General features: G+C 46.7%; 1 protein-coding gene across 2 annotated transcripts in view; it reads left to right on the top strand.

The window, feature by feature from the left end:
* The window catches only part of LOC138453535 (serine/threonine-protein kinase SBK2-like), a 224,162-nt gene that overhangs the window by 184,389 nt on the left and 13,974 nt on the right, over positions 1-25,799 (top strand). For both annotated transcript variants that reach the window (XM_069606505.1, XM_069606513.1), the window contains exon 2: positions 18,855-19,025. In XM_069606505.1, coding sequence (XP_069462606.1) covers positions 18,857-19,025 — 169 coding nt within the window. In that variant the 5' untranslated portion in view covers positions 18,855-18,856. The remainder of the gene's footprint in view (positions 1-18,854; positions 19,026-25,799) is intronic.

The following is a 25,799-nucleotide window of genomic DNA, read 5'->3' as shown; positions in this document are numbered from 1 at the left end:
CGCAGTGGCCCGGAGGCAGTGCAGGGGAGACTGATCATGGGGAGCCTGGTATCCATTATGCTCAGAGGGTAGCCAGGTGATCAGTCGGTGCAGCAGACAGGTAGGTCATCAGGAGAGGGAAAGAGAGAAAGCAGAGGAGAATAGGAAGATCTTCAGCTGCTTCTGGACCTTCAGGTGGTCTGGCTCGAATTTGAGAGGAGCAGGGAGACTGTTCCAGAGATAGGCACCTGCAGGAGAGAGGGATCTAACCCCCCACTCTCTACCTAGCAAAGCGTCTGACCCTCAGAGTGCTGGAGGTAGTTGAGGGAAGGGCTCGAGGAGGAAGGTATTTTGGTAGAGAGTTGGATGTAGTGCGGGTCCAGGACCCAGAAAGCCTTGTGGACAACGCACAGGTTCTTGAACTTGACCTTAGCAGCCACAGGGAGCCAGTGGAGAGATTACAGTGCTGAAAAGATACGGTCCCAAGGCTTGAGGCCAAGGTAAGTCTTGGAGTACTGTTTTGGATTAGTTGCAGAGGGCAGAGAGTAGAGGAAGGCAGATTGAGAAAGAGGCTGTTGCAGTAGTCCAGCCTTGAGAGACCTAGGCCTCTAGAGTTGTGCGCCTGATTTTGATTTGTAGGGTGTAGCTTCCTCTCTGATTGGACTGCTACAGATCAGTTGTGCACTGTGGTTCAGAACTGCTGATTCATATTTCAGGCACACATTTCACAAAATGTTTTCTTTTTAAAGGATTTGGTCCTGGCAGGCTGACTGAAGTTACTGTTGAATTTGTGAAAGTGTAACTAATTTGTTTTGCTGATGGCGGCTTCTTCGGGACGTTGGGTGATGGGTGAGTTCTTTGGGCCAGAGGGCTTGATAAGTACAGAGGCATGCAGGGTTAGTTATACTAATCAATGTATCTTTTATTATACGCTAAACACCGGAGACCAGTCTCTAAGCACAGGATACTAAGAGTATAGCTCAGTTTCCAGGCTGATATTGTTAGTAGGTATCATGAGTAGTCATTACTAAGGAATTTCCATGTCATTTGAGTTGTTCATACAATGTCTTCTGGAATGTTTTCACACTTTCAAAAAGTAAAACACAGGACAGATTTGCAAAAGCATGCTTTCAGGTCCTTGCTGATGCTCCTCGTGCACGTTTTCTGTAATCTCATCAAGCACTTCGGGCTGCATATGCAAGCCGAATTTTTTTTCCCATTCAAACATAAGACTTCAGCCATGCCACATGCACCAATAAGCAAATCTGAGTAGGCATTTGTCCTTGCCGAGGGCCAAGCCCACTGTCCATGCACCAAAGCTATATCACTATTATTTGCACTTTGGACACTTGGGGAAAAAAAACACAAGATGCATGAAAGCATGCTTTCAGGTCCTTGCTGATGGCCCTCGGGCAGGTTTGTTGTAATCCAGTCCAGCACTTCAGGCTGTAGCCACAAGCAGAATATTTGTTCCCATTCAAACCTAGTTTCAAAATGTACATACAACAATGTGTCATTTAACTTAGCCCCACTCAGGCTTTGCATAAACATTCAAGGTTGGAGCTGTAATCTTTCTGAAACCTCTAATTTTGCCCTCTCTTGACAAAATCCCACTAAACTTTGCAAAAACATTCAAACCTGGGTCTAAAATCATTTTGCAACCCTTTGTGTGGATTTGTCAAACAGTACCAAATGTATAAGCTTTTCAAATATTTTAGGACCCCCACCTCTATCTCAGGGTCAGGTCAACAATGATACTGCACAATTTCATGCAGTTGTATTGAGTGGCGCCAAAGTTATAATCCATCCAAAAACTGCTTTTCACCGACCCAGTACAGCAGAAATATGCATGAATATCCCCAACATCTGAGATGTTTGCGGACTTTGGAGATAAAAAAACACCTGATTTTTGGCTTTGTATGGCAATTTCCCATCTCACCCCATCACCTCCCCAGCGACTGTTTCATTAGTTTGACAAGTGTAATGTTGAGTTTTTTAATGTCTTTACTGCGATGTCCGCCGACTACGGGTGCAGTTCGCGAATCCAACATGTTTCCATTTCAAAACATCTTAAGCACCTCACGTTTTAATGGACCAATCAGCGGGTGCTTATAATGTCCACAAATGTCATGCTGCTCTCTGATTGGTCAAGAGGCGTTCGTGGACTCCGAATCAGGAAATGAGTCCATAGACTGCACTAAAATATCACACATTTTTGTGACCTTCTTTTTGGCAATTTTTTAAAAACTACTGTACAGATGTAAACCAAATTCACAAAAGCATGCTTTCTGGACCAAGTCGCCGCTCCTCGCATAAGTTTGGTGCAAATCCGTCCAGGGGTTTGCGATGTAGGCACGAGCAAACATTTGTTTCCATTGCGTCTATGAGGATTTCAAACATGTTGGGACCCCCTCCTATAACTTTGCCCCCGCTGGACAAAAACTGCACCAAACTTCGGAAAATCATTTTGAGTTGGCTTCATACTTTTTTTGCAAAGTTCAGTGAGGATTCGTCAAACAACACCAAAGTAAAAAGAGTAAAAGCGTTGAGTAAATTTCTTTCAAACTTTGTACATTTCTACACAGCATTGAAAATAAAGTGGAAGGGTTTAGAAACAAGGGGATTTTTGTAAGTGTCTTGCTCTTGGAACACGGTAAAGATTGCCTGTTAAGGGGCAAAGGGAGTGGATTTTTGATATTCTTATGCTCCAAATCTGCTTCTTGATTTAGGAAAGACCTTAACCATTGCAGAAGAGCCTTACTGTGTTATGTTGTTCTTGTTCTTTACTGTTGTTCCTCTTTATCTGATCTACCCTGTGTCTGATATTTCCCAATTGCTATAGGTGGAAGAGCTATAATTGCAAGTCTAGATTCAACTGCTAACGGTGAGAAAAACCTGCCAGAGACAGGGACATGCATAATCAGAAGATAGAAAGATGGTATTTACAGTTAGTAGTGGACTGTTAGCTACATGAAGCATTCATTCTACATTGGCAACTTATGCCAAAGGGCTATTGGCCAACAAATCAACTTGGGGCCATGCCAAGGCACCTATAAGCCATCAGTTGGGTGCAATTGACATAGCTTGCAGCCATGCCCTGGGTTGTTGCAAATTCCCCATTTTGGTTAATGGGTATGGCCAGATATCGTGGCCATTGAACACTTTGCCTCAAACATGGCCTTTACCCACCGAAGGCCATGGCCCAGACATTTTCTGGAAACCTACTTTACTATGGGCATAGTCTCACACCATGGCTAGTGAGCACTTTTCCTGGAGAATAGATGTTTGCCATTCCTAGGCACCTTCTACCATCCTTTGTGCTTGCCTTGGCATCTCCGCCAGCCATGCCCAGTGGACACTGGGCCCGTGCTCATCCCAGATTCCCAACATGGCCACACAGGCATTTCCTGGTAACTTTCTCTGGGGCCTGACCTTTGCTACCACCTACTCATCCAATAAGCCCACTAAAGATGCCTCCACTCATGCCCAATGGTAAGGTTTCTTGGGGCATGGCTTTTGGATATAGCCTAGGGACCTCCTAGCCACTCCATGCTGGGCTTGGCCCTCAAATGTTTTTTAGAATACTGTTACCAATTGGAATGGCTATCTTTCGACCCACTAGGCACTTCTCATGATTCCTGCCCCTCATCTCCCCAGCCCTCCAAGATGTCAGGCTGGAGCCAGGCCACGATCACCTACATGGCCCTTAAGGGCCTCTCCATCCCTCCAAAGACCCACTTGGAGTCAGACTTGGCGCTTGTGGCACTAGACTAACTCACTCCCATAGGATAACATTGGGGATTGGACTTGTAGTGCATTGATGGGGACAAGATGGATGCGCCCACATATTTCGGTTCCCAGAACTGCATGTGCAGTCTAGTCTTTTGGGTATGGTTCAGCCCAGAGACACCTGGGATACCCAGAGACTATTTAAGCCACGCCCAGGCTGAGAAACATGCTTTGTGTTTTCTGCACCTGCAGCATGACACTCATCATGTTCGGATTGGTCTCCAGTAGGCCTGCATCTTTCTTCTGCGCTCAGCTCCTGCAAGAACAAGAAGACCGTTAGGAACAGCCTTACCTTGCGGCGCTTCTGCCCATCATTCATCGCTTCTTCTGTTCTGTGGGCATCTTCGGCGGTGTCATTCCCATCTCGGCACGCTGCTTCCTAAGGAAAAGGGAAAAGAACAGAAAAAAGGCATTAGTAAGCATTCAGCAAATCTTCGCTTATTTTTAAAGACAGTACGAGCTTCAAACGCTTACCTGAATCCCAGCCGCTCTGGGGGAACTCTGTCTCTGGAACTTCTCATCCATCTGCAAGAGGGAAGAGGCACTCCAGGTTAGCGTGGAAACATCTAGAGGCGCCGCATACCATGCTTACTCACCGCATTTCTTCTTTATAACCGGCATCCATGCTGAAAACGTCGCTGCACCTAAAAGACACAGAAAAAGAACTCAGTTCAATACAAATACGAAAGCGTTGCATCGCGTTCTCACTCACCTTCAGCGCTACTCATCTCAGCAGCACATCGCCATCCCCGGACGCCGGCCATCATCTAAGGAAGGAAAGGAACAAAGTTAGAGAACTGTTCAAAAGACTCATTAAACTTACCTGTCGGATTCTTGCCAGTGAAGTAACTAGGCAGCAACGAGCCCGCATCAATAAATACACCCCTGGGCTGAAAGCAGGACGGAGAGCACACTTTCCAAGAAAACAAGGCCCAGTCTCCAGTCGAGTAGACTCCAGGAAGGGTTTGAGGTTGTAAGAGGTCAGAACAGGCTGAGTGACGTCCCCATGGATACCAGGTGAGCGTTACAGAACACAAAGCCTCACATCAAAATCCACCTGGGCGTCATGGAAACGTCAGAAACCGACCAGTTAGCCCACATGTTGGGGCAGCTATGTTCCGAAGTACATGCAGCCAGGCAGGAGACCAACACCCTGAGGAGAGAGCTGATAGTAGCCAAAGAACGCACTGATGATTTAAGCCAGCAACTTCTCCAGTCACAAGCAGGGCATGCACCATTGCCGGGAAGCGTGCCCTCGATGCCAGCACCGTCAGCCAATCCCGTTCAGATAACCCTTCCGTGGCAGTTTCCTTGGCCCCGCCCGAACGATTTACCGGGGATCCCAAGAGATTTGCAACGTTCATGAACCAGTGCCGCCTGCACTTCCTTTGTAGACCAGGGGCCTTTCCGAATGACCAATCAATGACCAATCACGGGTCACTTTTGTGCTATCCTACCTGAGTGGTAGTGCTGCGGACTGGTCTGTACCCTTTGTGGGCCAAGACGATCCTTTGCTGCATGACTTCAGGGGCTTTCAGCAGTAGATGGAAAAAGCTGTTCACCCGTCGTACTCATGGGCAGGCATTAGACAACGAACTTCTGTCCCTACGCCAAGGGAACCAAGACCTATTAACATACATAGCCAAGTTCAATAGACTCGTAGTTGAAGCAGAATGGCCAGTGGAGAAGAGAACCACGTTATTTCATTGAGGGTTGCGGGGGGAGCTCAAGGATGTTCTCGCACAAGTAGTGAACCCCCGAAAGAATGCTCAGAATTCACTGACCTTGTTGTTCAGCTGGTTCATAGGTTGCAGGACCGAAGAGCAGATCGAACCAGACCGGACCCTCGCCCTATGTATGTGCGTTCAAAGGACAATATTGCCCGCACAACGGAAGGTTCAGGAGAATGCAATGCAAATCAGGGGGGTCAGATCCCCCTTGACTAAAGCGGAAAGGGATAAAAGGAGACAGCAGCAGTTATGTCTGTACTGTGGAAGGTCAGGTCATTTTCTTAAAGAGTGCCCTGTGAAGACACCGAGGAGGACGGTAGGGCCCACGGACAAGGAAGATACCATCAAGGAATTGGAAAACTCCCCAGCCCGGCAAATGTAGGGGTCCACTTGTCAAGCGAAGTGAACTACAGACCTCCCATTTTGCACTATCTGTGGTCTTGATCAATCACCAACAACCATCTCAGATGCACGCAGTAAGAGCGTACATTGACAGTGGAGCCGTTGGGAATCACATCGACCAGGATCTTGCGGCAAAGATGGGTCTTCCGTTACGCCCTAAATCAACCACCGACACTGTTGCCACTGTCAACGGCACGGAAATAGCTTCTGGTCCAGTATCCCAATGCACTGCAGCTTTAACCCTTCTGTGTCAGGATGGACACCAAGAATCTATCGTTTTCGAACTCATTAAGGCACCACAGTTCCGGTTGATTTTGGGAATGCCATGGTTGGTAGCTCACAATCCTCAAATCGATTGGCGAGCAAAAGAATTGGCCTTTCCCGAGACTTGCGCCCCCACCTGTTATCGCCAAGAGAAACAACCAATAGACACCAGAACCTACACGCTTGCGACTGTGGCAATCGGCACCCTACCAAGTGAATACCAGGACTTTCAAGATGTCTTTCAGAAAGAACAGGCTAATACCCTGCCACCGCATAGACCATACGATTGCCAAATCAACCTGGTACCCGGCGCACAAATCCCTTGTGGGCAAATTTACGCACTCACGGAACCAGAAAACCTGAAGGCCTATCTTGACCAATACCTGGCCAACGGGTTCATCCGTCCCTCGAAGTTTCCAGCAGCCAGTCCTCTATTCTTCGTACCGAAAAAGGAGGGGGACTTGAGAACGTGCATCGACTATCGTGCACTGAACCAGATTACCGTAAAGAACCGCTACCCCCTGCCACTGATCCCTGAATTGCTTGATCAAGTCAAAGATGCCCAAATCTACACAAAACTAGACCTGAGGGGGGCATATCACCCAGTTTGCGTAAAACAGGGGGACAAATGGAAAACAGCTTTTCGCACCAAATACGGCTTGTACGAATATGAAGTAATGCCTTTTGGCCTTTGCAACGCACCTGCAGCATTTCAATACTTCATCCTACGGGAATTGATTGATGTCTGTGCTCTAGTGTACATCGACGATATTCTAATATATTCCGCATCAAAGCAGGACCACATTATACACGTCCGATCCGTATTGGAGAAACTCCATCAACACCAGCTCTACGCCAAGCTCGAAAAGTGCTCATTCCACGTCTCTGAGGTGGAATTTCTGGGCTTTATTGTCAGCCCAAATGGAATCCGAATGGATGTACACAAGGTAGATGCTATCCTGAACTGGCCATCCCCAAATTCATTCAAGGGGGTTCAAAGTATGATGGGATTTGCAAACTTCTACTGCCGGTTCATCCCAGGATTTTTGCAAATCGTGCATCCCATCATGTCATTGGTAAGGAAAAGCAACAAAAAGTTCCAGTGGAAAACAGAAACCGAGGAAGCTTTCCAGGAATTCAAAGAAAGATTCATATCTGCCCCAATCTTACGCCACCCTAGCCCTGATCTCCCATACCTGGTGGAAACGGATGCCTCAAGCATGGCTATGGGAGCCGTCCTCTCACAAAAGGACCCTGAAATGGGCCAGTTACACCCTGTTGCCTTATGGTCGCGTAAATTCACACCCTCTGAACTCAATTATGCTATCACAGACAAAGAACTCCTGGCCATTAAGTCAGCCTTTAAGGCATGGCAACACTACAATTTGGGCGCCAGACACACAGTCACCGTAATAACTGACCACCGGAACCTCCAGTACCTAAAAACGACAAAGGCCCAATCCTCACCACAACTACGTTGGGCTCTTTTTTTTGCTGAATATGACTATGTGATTACATTTCGACCAGGGGTGAAAACGGGAAGGCCGATGCCCTTTCCCGTATGGGGGTGGAAGAGCAAGGGTATCAAACCCCTGACCCAATAGCAATCATCCCGATTGACAAGCTCCTAGGAATCACAGCAACCATAACTCGGAAAGAATTACATGAAGAAATCCAAAACCTGATGAGTCCGGAGCAATTACAAGCGTGGAGTGCACAAGGAGAACATTAGATGATAAAAGATCAGTTGCCCTACTTCAGGAATCGTTTATTCTTACAAAACCAAGAACTACGAGAACAAGTCATGTCCGGTTATCATGATTCCTTGATCGAGGGCCACCCCCGAATCGCTAAAACCATAGCCAAAGTAAAATGAAATTATTGGTGGCCAACGTGGCGTAAAGACATTATCCAGGCCCGGCTCCAGGAATTTTCATCTGGGTGGGCCAGGGTTGTGATCAGGGGGGCCCACATTCCATTGGGTGTGGGTCTAGGAGTACCCTAAACAAAGTGCTGGCGTTGATTCAGATTTCCCAGATCTGTGATCCAGCAAACAATGTCTTCCCAGATCTGCAAAAATATAAAAAAACAGTACATAGCAAAAGAGAAGCAAGGAAAATAGTGTTGCAACATCAATCTACCTAGCTTCCCTTCCAATCTGCTCTCTCCTTTCTGGTATATCTGATCCTCCTTCACCTTTCACCGTTCAGTTACCTTCCTTCAGCTGCCATAACCACCATTCCCATTTACCTCCCCTCCCACCTATTCACACCAGCACCCAGCACGCCTTTCCTTGCTTGGCTTAGGAGAATTATTGAGGGTGATGCCTCCTCTTCCTCCTCTGAGAGGGCTTAGCAGTGAGGCCCTCAGTCTTTGTACCATCTGAGATGGTGTCCGCCCAACAATACCTTCCTGAGCACTGTGGCTACTCCCAGCATGCCCCGGAGGAGATGCTTGTGCTCCCTCCATCTTGTTGTGAAAGATGGATCCCCCCGGCCCCTCAGAATACTGAAGCAAGGACTTCAGTTAATTTCAAGAACAGAACATACCATGTCCAATCAACACAGATAGTCTTTTGATCTTAAGAATATTTTGAGCACAACAGCATATACTCCAATAACATACACATGTATATACAATCCTCCCTTCACCCACCCATTCCACAACCTCCTTCCCCCCTCCTTTCCAACTGAAACACTACAATAGTCCCATTCTGAATGTCTCCCATCAATGGTTCATGTCCAAAATTCCATGTTAAACACAAAATGTTATTTAATTGAGTTGAGAGTTCACGGGAGTGCTAGGTGCTGCATCAGGAGGCAGACGGTGCTATTTGAGGGATTTGCGGCCTTCTGGTATTGCTCCTGGTGGGGCCTGACCCTGTACATGATTGTCTGGTACATACTGTTACACACTGGTTATAATATGCAATTGTCCATGATGACTCTTTGTTTGATGTGTTTCTTTGATTTGCTATTGAATGGCACAATCTTATTCAATAAATGTGGCTTGGATATTTTCAAAGTTACATGTGAGTGTCCTAATGCTTGTGCTGTCCATCTATTAAACCATGAGTGAGGCTTTTTGGAATAGCTTATAATGCGAACTGAATCATTTCGCGGGGCACCTAATTTTAACAGGTAAGGCATTGTGAAATTAAAAGTATGCCAAGGATCACACACTTTGATCAAGTGGTAAAGCCATAATTTGAGCGTAGCCTGAAATTTAGATACTTGACCACACATCTTCTGAGCTCAAGTTGGTACAAATCTGTGTTGAAGTTTGGCTTTGAATACCTAAAATAATACTAAATGTTATACAGATCACTTTAAAAAAATACACAAGTCACATGATAAACCAACCTGAAAATGTATTCATTATTGTAAAAACATGTTGATGAAAAGATTAAGGGGGGCATTTTGTTTTGAATCCAAAATTGCAAAGAGTTATTTTCCTGTTTGCACTCTTTTGCAAAAGGGACCATTCATTAATTTTAATTGTTTCCATTAAGTACTGGAAAAGTAAAGAGTAAAACACAGGCGAAAATTGCCTTTGCTCCTTACTTTACCATTACGTGTCTGGAAAATTGTAAATCACTTCAGCAATTAAGGATTATGGGAGCCATCCACAATGTATTCCTTTGGACTGTGCCTGCTTTTACTAGGTGTAAACGTCAGACAGATCCCATAGGAATCCATTGGTTTTCCCCAATGTAAAAATACATGCTGTTGGAACACCAATCGGATTTGGCAGGGGGACCTTGTTAAGTCTGATCTGCTCTCCAACTTAGCCTGTCAAATCATACAACATCCAGCATGTTGTGAAGCTAAATGCATTTAGCACCACTTCTTCCACACCGCTTGACCTGGAAAATTATCCCCTATGACTGTAGCTTTATTTTCCCCATCCTGAATGCAAGCCTACAAGCTCCAGCATAGCAATTAATGAGAATTTACAAAACTACTCATGCAGACTCAAAGTGAAATGAAACGCATGACAACGTTACTGTTTCACACAGCTTGTTCTGTATCCCCTTACTTACTAATCACCGAACAATCACACCTAAATAGCTTCTTAAAACCCTTTATAACTTTTTTCAGCAATGGGCACTGCCTTTTTACATTTTCTCATCTCTAATCACTTCCTGTTGTAAATAATCTTCCTCTGAGACTCTCACTGTTTACCCCTGGCTGTTTGTATTCGAGGGGAGGGAGTAGAGCGGGGGGTGGGGGCATTGGCATTTGTCCCTTGTCCAATTGTTTAATCCACCTCTGATTGCACTCTTAAGAAAATATTTAAATACTGCTTTTTAGTTATAAAAGATGTACACTTTTTATTCTTTGTCTGTAACATTATAGAAAACTCACTTTTTTTGTTATTTTACGGGTGTTCATGTTTCATTTCCAGCACTGCCTAAACACCCAGCACCCAAGATTTACATCATACATTCCAAACAAATCCCACAACACACATGACCTATTTTGTTTGCATGTAAACTCTGTAAATTTACTCAAACAGAATGAGGTTATCAAGGCAATACTTATCAGTTTGAATCATGAAACGTTCGGTCAGAGTAGACTAGCCTTCCAAACAAAGATACATTCTATTTAGGTTGGAGCCCCACTGGTAAGTATGCATGAGAAGATTTGAAACTGGTCAATAGTTGCCAACCTAGCCTTATCATTTTCAAGTAGGGCCTTGTTGGACCACCTCAGTGAGGTGCAGCTTGATTCCCTAGGCATAGCAAGCAAGACACCCACATCTGGGCATATACACGTTCCCTTAGGGAGACACACTCAAGGCAACATGCACTGGCAGAGCCAACAGCTTGGGCTTTTGATTAGGCATGGATAGGCATTTGCCAGGTACTGCCATGAGGGTACCACCTGGCCATAAAATGGAAAAAGTTCGAAAATGCTGTCAGTAACTGGGCATATGATGGCAAATGTCTGCTAATACCTATGCGCAAGCCAAAACTGCTGACTTGTTTAAGACAGGACTTCAGTGCAAGTCACAGAAGCATTGACAAATATATTGTTTATAAAATCAACTGGCTGAAGACACACATTAAGATAATTTTACTACAACAATAGCTCATTTACAGAGGCAATTAAGTAATTAAACAGTCAAAAGAATGCTTAGATATAACACTGACAGGCCCTGTACAGCAACACGTTTGTTGTTACTTTGTGACAGAGCTTGCTCAAAGAGTTCTGCAAAGGTTAGGTTCTGGTGGTGAGGCATTGACATAGCCATGGCTAGTCATTAGGTGGGTAGGTGACCAGACACACCCCTAGGATGTGTGTTTCTCCTCACAGTTTATTGCCATGCAATCTGTGTTCCACAGCATGAGTTCTGTTGGTACCTAATAGGTAAAAAGTCTCTGAATCAATCAGAACCACCGCCATTGCTCTAGCCAGCCTTCCATACCATTGTTTGCATATCAGCCTTGGCACTGTCACTAATGTTAGTAGCCCTTCCCAAACTGCTAAACCACAGAGCCTAAACATTAATGTGGTTGCTTGTGTTCCAGTGCAGATGCAATACGGCTTAGCAATTGAGATTAAACTGCACGTTTTGGTGGCAGCACCAAAAGTCATTTGCTAATGGCTTGTCCCCTTCTCTAATCGCACAGACATACTACAGAATTATGGCATGGAATATTGCGCAGAGCAACAGTAGTGGTAATGTTTAATTCAAAGCATTGCATCTATCACTTTTTGATTTGAATATACTCTTGCCTCCAGAATTACATTTTTGTTACTACCAACCTTATCTTTTCACTTATACTCAAGTAGTTAATGCAGCAGAATATATACTTTGAATGTAATTTTTAAGGCCCCCCGTCAGTTGACGCACCTTCTGCAGAAATCTGTGTTAAAGCAACTTTACCTGTCATTGATTGTTTGATCTAGTTAACCATTTTATTAAGCATGATGTGTAAAACCACTATATTCCCACAAAAAAACAACATACTTTAAATTACAGAATCCAAAATTTTGATTTTAGGTTTCAGAAAATGGTTGTAGGCAGCCTGCTTGAACAAGTGTGCTACCTCACTAAGAGGTGTGAATGGCTGTGGGGCATACATCATTGTCAAGGGTAAGAAAACAATTCCTGGCCCGGTCTCTTGCAATTCAGCCTCTCGGAATGATGTCTCTGAGGTTGCTGCTGAATGTTTAGAGCAGGGGTGCACAACTGATTTTGCCAGCGGGCCGAAGGTACCCTACATGCTTCCTATAGTGGGCCGAAAAGTAAATGCGGGAGGAGCGGCAGGCGAGGTAATGGCAGGAGTGTTCTTCAACCCTCAATTATTATTAAACACATGGAAAAAATACATTTTTAGGTGTGCAGGTCTTTGTGTATTTCAAACGTATATTTTGTACTACAGATTTTCCATTTTTATAATTAATTTATTTTATAAGGATATATTGACAATAGTGGACAAAGTAGACAAATCATTCAGGAGAAAAAACACTGCGCTCAAACATTTCACGCATTATGCCGCTTTAGATTTGCAAGTCACAAGCTCATTATTTTGGAATGCTATTTGGACTGCTATACTTTGCTGTTTGAGTTGTCCATACTCTTGGGAGTATGGCCTTCGTTGAGTCAGGTTTCCACAAAAGGCAAAGGAGGTACATCTCTTAACTGTGCCTAATTTAGCTTTATGATTGGGTTAACTCTTGCGTGTGACACTATACCCCATGGCCCCCACCCTCCAACCAAACACTATGCCCAATGGCCCCCACCCTACAACCAGACACTATGCCCCATGGCCGCCACCCCCCAACCAAACACTATGCCCCATGGCCCCCACCCCCAACCAAACACTATGCCCCATGGCCATAATCCCACAACTAAAAACTGTCCTCCATGGCCCACACCTCCACACTATGCCCCACGGCCACCACCCCCCCACCCAAACTCTGCCACATGGCCCCCACCCCCAACCAACCACTATGCCCCATGGCTCGACCTCCCAACCAGACACAATGCCCCATGGCCCCCACCCCCAACTGAACACTATGCCCCATGGCCACAACTAAAAACTGTGCCCCATGGCCTGCACCCCCACACTATGCCCCATGGCCACCACCCCTCCAACCAAACTCTGCCACATGGCCCCACACCCAACCAAACACTATGCCCCATGGCTCTCACCCACCAACCAGACACTATGCCCCATGGCCACCCCCCCCAAACACACTTTGCCCCATGGCCTCCAACCAAACACTATGCCCCATGACCACAATCCCACAGCTAAAAACTGTGCCACATGGCCCGCACCCCCACACTATGCTCCATGGCCACCACCCACAACCAAACACTATGCCCCATGGCTCCCACACCCAACCAGACACTATGCCCCATGGCCCCCACCCCCAAATAAACGCTATACCCCATGGCCACAATCCCACAGCTAAAAACTGTGCCACATGGCCCGCACCCCCACACTATGCCCCATGGCCACCACTCACAACCAAACACTATGCCCCATGGCTCCCACACCCAACCAGACACTATGCCCCATGGCCCCCACCCCCAAATAAACACTATACCCCATGGCCACAATCCCACAATTAAAAACTGTGCCCCATGGCCCGCACCGCCACACTATGCCCCATGGCCACCCCCCCCAACCAAACACTATGCCACATTAGCCCCACCCCCAACCAAACACTATGCCCAATGGCCCCCACCCCCCAACCAAACTCTATGCCCAATGGACCCCACCCTGCAACCAAACACTATGCCCATGGCCACAATCCCACAACTAAAAACTGTGCTCCATGGCCTGCACCCCCACACCATGCCCCATGGCCACCTCCCCCAACCAAACCATATGCCCCACACCCCCCAAACAACATAATGACCAGTGGATTGCATCAGAGCAAGAGCCTTTTCACAGAGACAGTGAGCTAAATAGAATTGGCATCAACAAATGACTGTCTACATCCCGGTTTCACTACAAACCAAAGTGTGTGATCCTGGGCAAATCATGCAATCGTACTGTGCCTTATCTGCAGTGATTCACTTCATAGCTTATGTTAGCATATCATGCTGTTATAAAAAACAAATCCTAATGACTATAGAGTTGCTGCATCTATATTAACAGTGCAATTTAGGTATTTTGCACCACAAAGTTATTTGCCACTTGGCTTACTTATGGCAACCTATTCTAAAGTCACTTCCATTGTACCTTCAAGTACCAAAAACTGATGATGCTCATTGCAACGTCCTTTTCTGTGAAGTCACTTCTGTTGGTGCAATCCGTATGCAAGTGTAGGTGTTAAAATGCCAACTGCCACTAATGTTACCAAAAAAAAGTTGATGGGAGGGAAAGCTGCATGAATGAGGCCGTATGTATGGAATTGCGCACACTGCATTTGGGGGGAAAGTAGCAGGACTTTTTTTGCACCTCACCCGACACACTGTTGCAATGCGGATACTCCCCTGCACACACCCCAAACTCCCAGCACACACACCGATAAAGAACATGAGAGCGCCCCCACTTACCAGCACTGTGGATGTGCTTGCGCTGCAGCTGGCATGGAAAGGCTGAAATGCCTTCCGGCAACAGTCAACACCACGCCAGCTGCAATGCTGGCCCTCTATTGGTGTAGCCCATGCACTACGTGACTCGTAAGAGCCACGTAGTAAATGAAGTCCACCAATAGAGGGTCAGCATTTCCCGGCCTGGCAAGTAAAAAAAAAGACTTTCCTAACAGAGGACGGCCGTAGCTGCTTGCGGCCTGTCCTCCGTTAGGAGAGTCTTTCATCCTGGCGGGCCGGAAACATCAACATGCTGGGCCGCACTTGGTCCGCATGTTGTGCACCCGTGGTTTAGAGTGACATCCACCCCCCACTCCCTCAGTTACCAGTGGTCATTAACACCACTGGCATGGCCCCCATTCTAGGGGGGCCAGAGGCTGGCTTTGGGGGGGCCTGGCCCCCCTGCCCCTCCTGCTGGAGCCGGGCCTGACATTATCCAATTCATCCTATCTTGTGGAGTGTGTGCTTAAAACAAGTCATCCAAGCAGAAACCGGATGGGATATTACAACCATTGGAAATCCCACCAGCACCTTGGCACACGTTGTCCCTCGATTTTATTACTGACTTACCACCCAGTCAAGGGTTTAACACTATTCTTGTGGTCGTGGACCTATTTTCAAAAATGCCACATTTCATTCCTCTTAAGGGGCTCCCAAATGCTTCCACTTGGGCAAAGGTATTTCTTGAAGGCATCGTACGGCTCCATGGGTTTCCTTCAGTTTTAGTCTCAGACCGAGGTACTCAATTCGTATCTAACTTCTCGAGGAAATGCTGCTCTATGGCCCAGATCGACATCCAGCTATCCACCAGTCACCATCCCCAAACGGAGGGTCAAACTGAGTACACCAAGCTGAAGGAAGCTGGTTCGACCTATTATGGATAGCTGAATATGCTTATAATAATTCCCTACGCACCAGCACTGGGCAGACACCCTTTTATACCATGTATGGCAGGCACCCACATACTTCTGAGTTGGACGTTCCTACAACCCTGGAAATGCCAGCAGTCAAAACCTTGCACACGACCATTTCTCAAACCTTTAAAAGGGCAGCTGAACACCTACTTCAAGCTAAGAATCACCAAAAGAAGTTTGCTTATCAACACCGAGCAAAGGCCCCCAACTACCAAGTGGGAGACAAAGTCTGGCTGGCGTCTAAACACGTGTCCATTAAAGGAACCCGAACTTTCCATCCAAGATACCTGGGTTCATTCACCGTCACCTCCGTGATAAATCCTGTCGCGGTCAGACTAGCTTTGCCGTCAAACATGCAGATTCATCCTGTGTTCCACGTGTCTCCCCTTAAACCTGTTCAAACTGGGACCCAGGTAGCAATGCCACCGCAGCCAGTAGTAGTCGCCGGGGAGCCAGAATTCGAAGTCAAGGACATCCTGGATTCAAAGTATGTCAGATCCAAATTATACTACTTAGTAGACTGGAAGGGGTATGGTCCACAAGACAGGACATGGGAGCCTTGTGAGTACATCCATGCACCTCGCTTGCTTAGACGATTTCATCAAAACCATCCAAACAAACCAGGACCAGACAGAAGAGCCACCTTGAGAGGAGCCTTGGGTGGGAGTGCTGTCATGATTCCTGCCCCTCATGTCCTCAGCCCTCCAAGATGTCAGGCTGGAGCCAGGCCACGATCACCTACATGGCCCTCAAGGGCCTCTCCATCCCTCCAAAGACCCACTTGGAGTCAGACTTGGCGCTTGTGGCACCAGACTCACTCACCCCCATAAGGTAACATTGAGGATTGGACTTGTAGTGCATTGATGGGGACAAGATGGATTCCCCCACATATTTCAGTTCCCAGAACTGCATGTGCAGTCTAGTCTTTTGGGTGTGGTTCAGCCCAGAGACACATGGCATACCCAGAGACTATTTAAGCCACGCCCTGGCTAAGAAACATGCTTTGTGTTTTCTGCACCTGCAGCGTGACACTCACCGTGTTCGGATTGGTCTCCAGTAGGCCTGCTTCTTTCTTCTGCGCTTAGCTCCTGCAAGAATAAGAACACCGTTAGGAACAGCCTTGAGGCGCTTCTGCCCATCATTCATCGCTTCTTCTGTTCTGCGGGCATCTTCGGCGGTGTCATTTCCATCCCGGCACGCCGCTTCCTACGGAAAAGGGAAAAGAACAGAAAAAAGGCATTAGTAAGCATTCAGCAAATCTTTGCTTATTTTTAAAGACTGTATGAGCTTCAAACGCTTACCTGAATCCCAGCCGCTCTGGGGGAATTCTGTCTCCGGAACTTCTCATCCATCTGCAAGAGGGAAAAGACACTCCAGGTTAGCGTGGAAACATCTAGAGGCGCAGCATACCGCGCTTACTCACCGCATCTCTTCTTAATAAACGGCATCCACGCTGAAAACGTCGCGGCACCTAAAAGACACAGAAAAAGAACTCAGTTCAAGACAAACACGAAAGGGTTTGCATTGCGCATCGTGCTCTCACTCACCTTCAGCGCTACTCATCTCAACAGCGCGTCGCCATCCCCGGACACTGGCCATCATCTAAGGAAGGAAAGGAACAAAGTTAGAAAACTGTTCAAAAGACTCATTATACTTACCTGTCGGACTCTTGCCAGTGAAGTAACTAGGCAGCAACAAGCCCGCATCAATCAATGCGCTCCTGAGCTGAAAGCAGGCGGAGAGCACACTTTCCAAGAAAATAAGGCCCAGTATCCAGTAGAGTAGACTCCAGGGAAGGGTTCGAGGATGTAAGAGGTCAGAACAAGCTGAGTGACGTCCCCGTGGATACCAGGTGAGCATTACAACACTCTAATTGCCCCTTACTAAAATGTCCAGACCCATCCTTCCTCTAAACAAATTAACTCATTTTTTGTAGCATTCTTTATTACACCACACCCTCATATTCTAGGCCTTGCTATATTGTGCCATACTTTGTAATCCTTGTCATTGTTGATGATTGTAAAGTAATTGTGTTGTTCTTTGATGCTTTATACTTGTTTTGTATGTGATATGTATGATTTATTGTGCGCCCTGATGCCCGCGGGCTGTCAGCGCTATGTAGATAAATAAATAAATAAAAATTAAAAAATCCCAGGTCCTATCCCTGCATTGGCGAATCAGATCTCCAAACACCTGTGCTGGTCTGTGAGTAGGCCAGTGAGCTTGAAAAATACATAAACGAATTTTGGCCACTTTTGTGTGGGTGAGAACTGCTGGTAGCTTCTTAGACATGCAGGCACACATACATCCAGGGGGTTTTGCTCTATGTGAGAGCAAAAGTCACCAATTGTGGTTTGCATGGGAAACACATGTTTTGGGAACCCATGATAGCTCTGCCGCTTCTTGTAAAAAAAAACGTCGCAAAAGTTTCCCTAGAAGTTTGGAGTTTGAGGTATATTTTTCTTGGAATGTCTCATGTTGGTTTGCGAAATGATGCCAAAGTATTATCACTTTATATCACTTAATTCACAGTTTCAATAAGTGTTATGAAATAGGACCATGCGACTATCAAATGCTGCGAGCTATGAAGAGGTCCATGAAATACAAAACGAGCAGCCTCTAATATGTATTCATAGTGTCAAGTACTCTGGGGGCGCGGGGATGCAAATAAAGCTGTAAGCCAAAAATCTACGTTCCCTCTTTGTTTAAACCCAACGTGTCTCTTTTGATTTTGTAGTTAGTGAGTCAAAAGTAATATCTGAGCAGAGCTTTCAATAATATAACATTAATGATAATGATGTGTTATTTATATAGCGCCTTAATCCAAAGCGCTTTCCAGAGCACATATTTACATACAATATCACCCAACCGAAATTGGTACTCATTTATTGACCTCGGAAGGATGAAAGGCTGAGTTGGCCTTGCCGGTATTCGAACCGGCAGATCACGCTCAGATCGCAGCAGCAAGCGCTCAACCCACTGAGCTATCTTAGTGGCATAGTAGCACACAGCAGAACACAACACCATACATCAAAACACAGCGCAACTTAACGTTGCACAGCACCATGTGGCCCATTAAAATGGAACCGTGTAAAGTCTCCTTCTTCAAATGCGAAATGCTCCCTTTGTTGGACGTAATTCTTTAAACTGCTGGAGCTGATAACTGTGGGCATCAATGTTCACTCCCTTACTTAGAGCATTTCATTCTGTCCTTCTCTAGCCATGAACCTAAACAAAGGTGGTTTGGAGGCGGCCTCGATGCTGGAGGAGATGATGCAGCTGACGTCCCAGACCCTGGTCCGGATGGAGGTGACCGATCACTACAAGGTGGTCAAGGAGCTTGGAAGGGGCAAATATGGATTGGTGTCTCTGGTCACCCATCGCCAAAGAGGTAACTGCTGGCCAGGGAAAGAATGAGAAAGGGGAGAAGGGAGCCTCGCAGTGAGAGAAAACCCACAACAAAGAAGGAGACAGCAAGAGCAAACAGACATTGGCAATAGGTCTGGCTTTCAGAAAGAGTCTGTCTGCTCGCGCATGCGCAGAATGGGGAATGTGCGTGGGAAACAACAGCTGGGGGAAAGGGGCACAATGCGAGTGGGATTGCGCTATGCCTGAAATCTGAATTGTCAAATTTAAATGTACTTAATTTTGGATGAAACTGTTCATCCATAAATGCATGCAACCAGGTACAACAATACATACATAAGAACAGTTGCATAAAAGAAGATTATTTTTTTTTTTAAAACGCAGTGTTTCATGAGGGATGTCTTGTTCTAAAATCAGAAGTCAAGGTCTTCCCCTCAGCAAGACATATACAAACTGGCCGTCACGAAGCTGGAGGTGTAACCGAGCAGTGTGGCACAGCCTAAAGCACATAACATTAGCAACAGGACTAGAAATGTCTGGCTAGCTGCGGTGTGCAATGGACAGAGAACGTGCAACGCGACAGGTCCTCTTTTTCATCTAAATGACAGTGGCGACGCACCCTGTCCTGGTTGTCACCATGCCGGCTGAATCTAATTGAGTTAAGCAATAATTAGTTCATTTTGAATCTGGTCAGTAAGGAATGAGCAAAGAGGTGTTTTCAACAGCTAAAATTGTTCGGCCCTAATACTGTTGTCAGCAATGTATTGGCACTCACCGATGATTTCACAAGTTCAGCTGTTTCTCTTCTCAGAGTATTGTTTACATCGGCCCTCCCATTGCAGCCATACTTGCAGGGGTGTTGCTAGGTCTGTAAAAGATCCGGGACTGTGCTAATGTCGGGACTGTTGGGCTCGGGGCTAGCTAGCCTTTTGGTTGAAGCCCCGGAGCTTCTATTCGGGGCTACAACCATAACCTGGGCATTTGTCCATTAGCTATGCCATATGCATCACCCATTACTCATTCTTGCCAGCCCCTTTCCTTTCCCCTCCAGTAAGGTGCTGAATGAGACATTTTCCTTTGGTTTGGCATAACAAGGCCGCAGATTTATTTTCACACATATATATAACCACAGCAAACAGATATTGAAAATAGTTCCAAAGATGCGGCGACTGCTCCTCGTCCTGCTTCCGAAAAACCTCTCCTGCTTGGCGGGCACCCGGCTGCTGGAAGAGCTGCAAGTGCTGCTGTTCCGGGTGCCCGCCGCTTATGAATCCCAAGCTCCTCCCCTTTCTTTTGTTGCCCTTCGCGGGCTTTTGCCGCGCTTGGCGCTCTTTTTCTGCCTCTTGCCGCCCTCTCCCCTGCCCCCGCGGGGGGGAGGGATGAGAGAGCGGAAGGAGGAAGGCCCCTGCCCCGGTTATCGGGGTGCCTCCTCCATTTCCCTTCGGGTCTCCGTTCGTCACCTTCAAAAGACCTCGGTCTATAGCCTCCCCAAATAACCCTAGCGACGCCTCTGCCTACATGTTTTATTGTCCTGTGAATCCGAGTTGTCAATCCAATGAATCTGTCTGAGTTTTAAAAATCCTTTCTACCATATATTAACCAGGGAATTGTATGCAGCATGTCATTGTGCAACACATCCAGTAAAACCTCCCTAGTTAGGGCAGCCAAAGGGTTGGAACAGATCGAACACCAGAGGAGTAAAAGTTGTACCTTTATTTAGTCTTCTATATAAGAAAGATCCACTTCCTCGTGTAGTCAGAAGTAGGCTGACAGAGTATTCTGGTCTGAGAAATGTATTCCCACTGACAATTGTAGGGTAGTCTGTGTACTGCCTCAAACGCCACTCCCCTCTTTGCACAGAAGGCCATACAGATTGGTGTGATAGGGAGGATAGTCAGGGCTAATAATTATCTGACAAGCCCCTGAAGCGCCAGTCCACCTGGGGAACGGGACAAGGAGTAGGGGGCACGAAAAAGGGGATGATCACTGTGATTTAATACAAGATGAAATGTGCTTTTGGGGTGTCACACTGGATTGTCCAACTCCAGGCCTCGAGAGGCAGATCCACGTTGCAATTTCACAATACCCCTCATTAATAATCATGAGTCAAAAATGCGTACAATGATTCTATATGTATGCACATGTTGTCTCATTAATATAAATGAGGGTTACCCTGAAAACTGTTAAGGTTTCTGACCCATGAGGCCAGAAGTTGGACAGCCCATCCTAGGGGGTAAACCAGCATGTGTGGAACACAGAGCACATAGGAGAAAAAGGATAATGCAGGGAAAGAGAGGAGCTTGTTGGAGGGAAAGGTGCACGAGGGCGTGGCAGTGTTAAGAAAAGCGTCTCGTGGGCGCTGGGTACCTGAACTTCCAGTGGATGGTCGTGATGAAGTAGCCAGGCTGTCCGACTGATGGTTGCAGAATGTGTGACGCGAGGAACCAGCGCAACACCCACCCTGAATTCAAACAGGGTCAGTGGTGAACCAGCTCCCAACGCCACGGATGCGCACTTCCCTGATTTGTGTGACGTTGGGACAGTGCAAGCACTGACAGGGAAGGCGGGTCTTGACTGGATGGAAAATCCACAGCAGGATACCACAGCTAGGCTCCAGAAGTAGCGGGTGACCGATGAAGAGAACTGAAGTTGGCAAGTGCAGTGGAAGGATTAGTAGACTCAGAACTCCAGGGAAGGCAGGAGGCAAGGCACTGAATCAACAGGCAAAGAGGCAGGAGGGACTAGGAACCCTGGGGCAGAACAAGGGAAAGAGCTGGAAGGTAGGAAGGGAGCAGGAAGGAAGAAGGCCCAGAGAACCTACTGGCTAGAAAGGAATGAGGCAAGAACTCCCAGAGGCAGACAAGGAAAGGAACCTTCAGCAGGGAAGGACAAGGACAAAGAACTGGGAATGCTGACAAGGTGCCACTCAAGAGTAACACAAGCGAGGACGCGATCAGGAAACAAACCGCGTTGAGACGCGGTTTGTTCAAGCAAACTGGCCCTTTATATAGGGCAGGCAGTACCCGGGAGGCTTGGAACGCAATCCGTGCTGTCCCCGGGTGCTGACGCGCCCAAAACGAGGCTTGGGAAGCAAGCTTGCAACTTCCCGAGCGCTCTGTGGACGGCGCATGCGCGAAGGGCGAAACACGGCCCTCCGCGCCTGCGCAAACCACGCGAACGGGAAAATCCGGAAGCGGCTTGAGCCGCAGATGACCAAGGTTCCCCCAACCTGTATCGGGGATAGATGCGCCAGGACGGGAAGCGCCGGGACCTGCAGATGCGCCCCGCACCCCGGGTAAGTGGCATGACAGGCAGCTGCAATAGAGCCTGAAGGAGCACTGGGGGAGAAAGGAGCACTCAAGGGGTGGAGGAAGCACTGAAGGGTTGAAGGAGAGGGTGGAATGATTATAAGTGAAGGAGGAGCTCATTGATTTCTGTCTGTATGTGCCCAGGTATCTGGCAGAAAGGAAGAATTCAAACATGTTGAAAAGGAATACTAATACCCGAATGCAGATGACGCACATCCTGAAGCTCCCATAACTACAGCCCTTTGTTTTCCGATCTATAAGCACATGGAGTTCCTTAGAATGGTCTCCTGTTTCAAATGCCCTGTCAGTGAATGGAATTGGACACTCCTACTGCTGTTTTTGTTCAGTCAGTCAGATGATTCACCTTGAGGGTGATAGCCTCTAGAAGTGCATGTAAGCTGTCCCTTGAGGAATCTCCTTATTCACAGGTTGAACTTTGAATCTGTAGATTTTCTGGATTTCTTGGAAGAGCCATCACGGCTTAGTTGATCATTCTGTCATGTGCTATTTCCAGTGGTCTTCTTCTTCTTCTTCTTCTTCTTCTTCTTCTTCTTCTTCTTCTTCTTCTTCTTCTTCTTCTTCTTCTTCTTCTTCTTCTTCTTCTTCTTCTCCTTCTCCTTCTCCTTCTCCTTCTCCTTCTCCTTCTCCTTCTCCTTCTCCTTCTCCTTCTCCTTCTCCTTCTCCTTCTCCTTCTCCTTCTCCTTTTTCTTCTTCTCTTGACAAGAAGGTACAGAAAGAAACCCTTCTCACCCGGGAGTAGGAGGCTTGCAATGGAGAAATTGAGAGCCAGTCCTACCCCTGAGGTGGAGGGAGGCAGCGGAGAGGACCCCAATTTCTGTCCCCCCTTTTGCCGAAGTGCTTCTCGGCAGAGCACTCTTTGTTCATGCCCAGGCATCGACAAATTGCTTGCCAGTATTCTCTTGTCTTTTACAGAAACATCATGGCTGAACAAGAAGACTGTAAGAGCTGAGCTACATCAACAACAAGAGAGTGAAAGAGAGAGACACATGGAGATAAATCTACTATGTGGCAGAAGCACTGCAGCTAGGCGCGGTGGAAAGAGAGAGAAAATATGTCCCAACACAGCAGCACCACCAAAAGCCTTGCAGGGCTCTGTATCTGCCCAGTTAAGCTTACACAACACCAAAAAAGCCCCATAGACCACCAGGAGCCAAAAAGGGAGCAGGACCCACCCTCCCTAGAAATACTTTCCAGGAGACTCCATGGAACAAAGAACGGAACATGGACATGAACAATGTCATTCTTACACTGCCAGCCCCCATGCATGGGAAATCAGCGCAGAGAATGTGGGCAGGTCTTAGCCCCCTACTTATGACTTTACATTAGACAAGAAGCTCAAACTATAATGGAGGAAAGAATACGAAAAGGCAAAAAGATTGCAATATCAAGACAAATTCGATCTTACAAAAAGGAAATTCAAAAGGCCAAAAAGAAATACTATGACAACAGAATCACGAAAGCCGCCAACCCCCAAAGAGTACTGTTCAACATCATAAATAAAATGAGGAACTTACTGGGATGCAACACTCCGGTACCTTCACAGAAACTATGCATCAACCTTATTGGCCACTTCAAAAATAAAATCAGCGACATCCATCAAATCATACAAAGCAGACCAGCACTTGTGTATAGGTGCGTTATAGATGCCATATCATATCATATCATATCATATCATATCATATCAGTCGACCAGAACACACAACCGACTCCGCCAATCTTGGAACCACAGAATACACTCCAATGATTCCTACAAATATCAGTAGAGACATTCATCAATCTGCTAAGACATAGCAATAAAGCAGGCTCCCCAATTGACCCATATCCTCCAGACATCGACAAATCAATCTGTCATGCCACCGGCTCGCAGGTGCCACTGGCGGCTGTGGAACGCTTGGCGTTGGCAGCGCCATTAAGTTGTTCCGTTCTCTCTCTTTCACTTCCTGGTTAGCGTTCTAGTCTTTTTGTTTTGGGCCCTTCCTCGTTTCTGTATTTAACCACGCCCCTTTCTCAGGCTCGGTGCGTTGCAACTTTTGCTTTCGCTCCGCTGCTGTGTTTTTTCGCTTGCCCTGTGATTTTCCCCTTTCAAGGAACTACGTCCTGTTATTCTCCTTCCTCCTTGTTCCCTTTTTTCTTGTCCCCGAGTATCCCGTTACTCACCTTTGCCTTTTCTGGATTTCTTTGTTTCCCTCCTTTCCTCCATTAGTCTTCCTCGCTTTCCTAAGCTTTTGTTTTGTTTTTCTTTCTTCACCGCTGCCCGTCTCCTGTCCGCTCCCCCGAGCGGTTTTTCTCCCTGCTTTTCCCTGTCCTTCTGTCTTTGTTTATTTTCTGCCTTTCGTTTTCCCTTCACCCACGGATCCATGGTTTGCTCTCAGCCAAAGACTCCCTTCTGCTACGGAGCCACTGGACCCTCGCTGTTCAGGACTTCTTACCCACTGTGATCCGGACCACCTTTCCATCTTACATCAGGATAAACCTGTCAAGCCTTCCACCCGCTACAGCATCAAAGACTCAGAGAGGTTTTTTTAAGCGGTTGCTTTTTTCTTCTCCATCTGGTCCCTGCGGGGGGAGGTCCTCTGCTTCCCTGCATCACAGGGTATCAGTGTGGCTTCCTACTGCGGAAGACCGTACCTCTTCACAAGAAAGAAGACACCAAAGAAGAAGGTACACAAGCACAAGTCCTCATCAGAGGAGACGGATGAGGAGGAAGGGGAGGTGGACATGGATATCACAGACGTACAGCCTTCCATTGCTGAGTGTGATACAATCCTCACACAGAGCGCACCACTGGAATGCTACAGAAACCTCTTTAATCTAGCACTCACAACTAGGAAATTACTGCAGGCATTCAATCCCGTCCACATCAAACCACTCCTCAAGGACATGAGAGACGACATGGAAGACCTCTCCAACTACAGACCTATTTCAAACATCCCCTACCAAGCAAAACTGCTAGAAAGCTATGTCTACAAACTAACACAAGAACATGTAGAAAAACACAGGCTGCTGGACCAGGCACAAGGTGGATTTAGACCCACAAGAGGAACAGGAATGTCACTCCTGTCTATCTGGGACGACCAAAAGACAAACACAGATTACAAAACAAACTATGCCCTGATACTACTCAACCTCTCTGCAGCATTCCACACAATCAACAATGGGATCCTCATCAAAATAATAGGAGAAATAGGAATAACAGACTTAGCCCTACTCTGGATTATATCACTCCTAGAGAAAAAAACAGAAACTCTCTGGATAAAACCATTCAAATCAGTTTCTCTGGAAACCAACTGCGAGGTACCACAAGGATCTTCCCTATCCCCACTGTTCTTTAATACCTACCTGAACCAACTAATATAAATCATTAAAAAACATAAATGCACATGCTACAACTATGCAGATGTCACACAAATCATCTTTAAATTCGAAGAAGGACATGAAAAGAACCCAATGCTGGGATATGAACACAAAGA

Source organism: Ambystoma mexicanum, chromosome 1p (assembly GCF_040938575.1).
Source record: "Ambystoma mexicanum isolate Mex_15411 chromosome 1p, UKY_AmexF1_1, whole genome shotgun sequence".
NCBI lineage: Eukaryota > Metazoa > Chordata > Amphibia > Caudata > Ambystomatidae > Ambystoma > Ambystoma mexicanum.
The sequence above is the reverse complement of the archived record's forward strand: the minus strand, read 5'-3'. Positions and strand labels throughout refer to the sequence as shown.